Below are 3,764 nucleotides of genomic sequence, written 5' to 3' on the forward strand. Positions count from 1 at the left end.
GATATGTTTCATGGTTATCACTTTGTCATCATGAGATGGGGTTGAGATTTCGTTGGAAGTGATGCGTGTGGTCCATGTTGATTTTATCGGGGCCACGATGGGTTCTAAATGTACTCGTAAAGGTACACTAATGATAATTATACTAGTGATGACTAGTAAAACCACAGTTGAATCAGACTAGTGAATTATGAATGAATGTTTCTCCTACAATCTTCTTCTTATATAATAATTATGACCTGCTTCAGAAAAAACTTATCTGAGAACATTTAATGGGATTAATCCTAATTGGTATGAACTCTTAGTGATTGAGAATTAGAATTGATTATCTCCAATCTTTAATTATGATATCCTCTCATCATTCATAAATGCACTCCTAATCACATCTCAATCAAATACTGTCCTATACCATATTTGGACTGACAAAGTCAATCTAGCCCATTAACTATTTCTTTACTGCCACACTCTTTTGGGTGGATCATTTGATTGAGGGGAACTCCATTGAGTACAAATTTGCTTTGGCCCGCTTCAGGACCCGACTCAATAAATCAGACATGTACACAACCTCTCAAGTATGAACCATGTAAGGATGAAATGCTTTATTGAATCCTACTAAGAAAATAGACATAGACATAAACATATTTATTTTTTTAATAATTTTTTAAACAAAAGAGTTGGAGTCTTTCAAGTTGAAAATGTTATGGCCACACTTGATATAGTTCTCTATCCCTCTCACAATATGTGTTTTTATAATAAGGTGGCGACCTTCTGCACAAATGAAATGGACAATTGTGCAAGAGACTAACACCTAATTTTTGAGAGGCTTCAAAAAGATATTTTTAGCATAATAGTATTATAAATATTAAAATTAAAAATACATTAGTATTATATCTTCAATTAAATAAAATAAAATTGCGTTCCTATTAAATCTTTATAAAAATTAGAATATATAAAAATATTGGATTTTTGTTTAATATTTAAATTCTTAAACCAATATTCTATAACAAGAATTTAAAATTATAGTAAAAATATCTAAAACCCTAGTAACAAAATCAACGTAAACACCTCACAAGAAAAAAAACAAGAATAAAAACAATCAGAAACAAAACCCAAAAAGCATTCATAATAGAAATAATAACAGGGAGGAAAAAGTATAAGTTATACTCACATAAAGGAACCAAATACTCAAAGTTATAAGAAGAATGAAGATTTACATAAAAACACCAACTTGAAAAATAATTATACCACAAAAGGGAATGTTACCTAGAATAAGAACAACATGTGCGGCAATAAGAATAATAAAAAAGGAGAGTGGCCCAATAACTTAAAAAGGTGGAAAGATGACAATAGAGGAAAGAGCTCTGGAAATGTGAAGAGTATTAATAATGGAGATCATGATAAGAAGTATCACGAAGAAGACTAGAAAAGAAAGTTTTTTTTTCAAATGTGTTGCTTCTAATATTTTAGAGAAGAATTGGAGTGACGCTGAGTGTAAGGATAGAAGCCATATTGGAGCTATAATAGAGAAAACTCAAAAAACTATAATGGACTTCATAAGTGGGTCAATCCATCATATAACCGGAGATAAAAAGGGAATTTTTAATGCACCTTACATGTTTCTTAGGCATCCCACAAAAATACTAAAATGCCTTCTAATTTTTGGATATGCATCTCAGGACGCACCCAATACACACCCACAATAGGCTATTCTAAGTGAAGCCCTATAAGTTGGTTCTTTAATTCTGGAAATGCATCTCCATAATATTTCAAGAAAATATTCAGAATTGATTAACACGGTGGAAATTTTGGAGATGCAGCTTCGGAAGTTTGGGAGGAATTTTGAAATGTTCTGTCACATTTGCATGTCAGATATTCCTAGTGATACATCTCCAGAATAATTTGATAAAATATACATTTGCATGATCACAAATCCATTGTTGTTTTCTTTATAAACCCTCACCAAAAACCCTTCCATTCTCAATCTATATTTTCACTCCAAATATCCAATCTTGTGGTTCATCACACCAAAGGGAGCAAAAGAAGTTAGAATTTAAGGTAAATATCATTTATTTAAAGCTACGTTGCTCACATTAATCATGTTTTTGTCTGAAAAAGTAAGCATTTTTTCTGGAAATGTATTCCCATAACGTGTATGAACTTTTCCAGAAATGCATTTTTGATATCAGTATGTGTTCATTTTTCCAACTCTGTTTTCAACAGTAGTGCTTATTTACTATTTTGTGGTAATTTTTTTCATTAGATACGGTGCACCTCGATATTTTCCACTAATAAGTCGTGTCTCTGAATGTCCAAGATGTTATTGTGAAGGTGGTAGATGTTGGTAACCAATTTAAAAATGAGCTAGAGTTTGAATGTCGTGATCAAATGCTTCAATGGATTCGTATGGAGGCTTCCAAACAGGAATTTGGTGTGGTTATTGGAAGGTCCGATAATGGTTCAGATAGAAGATGTGTTTTTGTGACAATGACGTGCGAAAGAAGCCGAAAATATAGAACTCCACTCCAGAATTTTAAAAGAGACAACACTGGTTCAAGAAAATGTGAGTGCCCCTTTAAGGTGTGTGGTTACATGTTGGCAAACAAAAACTGGAGATTTAATGTCATATGTGATTTGCATAATCATGATTTGTGTGAAAAGTTAGTCGACCATCCAATTGCGTGTCGGCTCATGCCGGAAGAGAAGAAATGTGTTGATTACATGACATTGAATTTGGTTCAACCGAAAAATATACTTACAACATTGAAATGGAAAAGACCCAAAAATATATCAAATAACAAGCAAGTGTATAATATTCGGTACCAAACTAACAAGGCACTTATGGGGGATATAACTGAAATGCAACAACTCTTAAAACGGTTGGATGATAACAGTTATGTGTCTAGGTACCGAACATGCAAGGATAGAGTTATTGTTAGAGATATATTTCGGACTCGTCCTAATTCCGTAAAGTTGGTCAACACATTTTCTAAGATTCTCATACTTGATTCAGCGTACAAGACTAACAAATATAGACTTCCATTGTTGGAGATGGTTGGTGTTACCTCAACTGAGAAGACGCATTCGATAGGGTTTGCATTTCTAGAGAGCGAGAAAGAAGAGAATGTTACTTGGGCATTAGAGGCGTGTCGAGTAATGTTGAAGGAAAAAAGTTGAGATGCCTAAAGTTATAGTTATCGACCACGACACCACATTGATGAATTTGGTTGCAAAGGTATTTATTACTTCTTGCGCGTTACTTTATAGGTATCACATAAAAAAGAATGTGAGAACTCGGGTTAAACCCGTGGTTGGGACGAAACAGATAGAGTATGAAGATGGAAAAATGGTGAAGGCGGGTGTGGTTGTGAAAAATAATAATGGATACATGGAATCATGTAGTAAATTCCTCCACAAAAGAACTATATGTTGATTTCGATATGCATTTCACGAAAGTATGTGAAAAATATCCTGATTTCTTGAAATATGTTGAAAGCACAATTCTTGACCAGGTGAAGGAGAAGTTTTTTTGTACTTGGACTAATAAGGTTAGACACCTTAGAAATACAACAACTAAGTTGAGTCTGGCCATGCAACATTGAAGAATTGGTTGGGAAATAGTAAGGGTAATTTGTGTAGAGATTGGGACTCCGTGAACTAAATGATTCAAAACCAGCATAATGAGATACAAACATCATTTGGTCGGAGCATCACAGTTTTGGAAAACAGATTTACATACAACAATTTTTATTCTCAGTTGGTCGACAACA

The 3,764-nt window shown here is 33.4% G+C and overlaps 1 protein-coding gene across 1 annotated transcript; it reads left to right on the forward strand.

Moving 5' to 3' along the window:
* The first annotated feature begins 2,400 nt into the window (after positions 1–2,400).
* Positions 2,401–3,171, forward strand: LOC127129577 (uncharacterized). Its single transcript, XM_051058731.1, has one exon. The coding sequence runs from the start codon at positions 2,401–2,403 to the stop codon at positions 3,169–3,171; it is 771 nt and encodes a 256-aa protein (XP_050914688.1).
* The last annotated feature ends 593 nt before the right edge of the window (positions 3,172–3,764 follow it).

This window comes from Lathyrus oleraceus, chromosome 3 (assembly GCF_024323335.1).
Source record: "Lathyrus oleraceus cultivar Zhongwan6 chromosome 3, CAAS_Psat_ZW6_1.0, whole genome shotgun sequence".
NCBI classification, from domain to species: Eukaryota; Viridiplantae; Streptophyta; class Magnoliopsida; order Fabales; family Fabaceae; genus Lathyrus; species Lathyrus oleraceus.

Excerpts from the sequence above, each read along its gene's own strand:
- LOC127129577 (XM_051058731.1), top strand. The coding sequence starts at position 2,401 with ATGGAGGCTTCCAAACAGGAATTTGGTGTGGTTATTGGAAGGTCCGAT.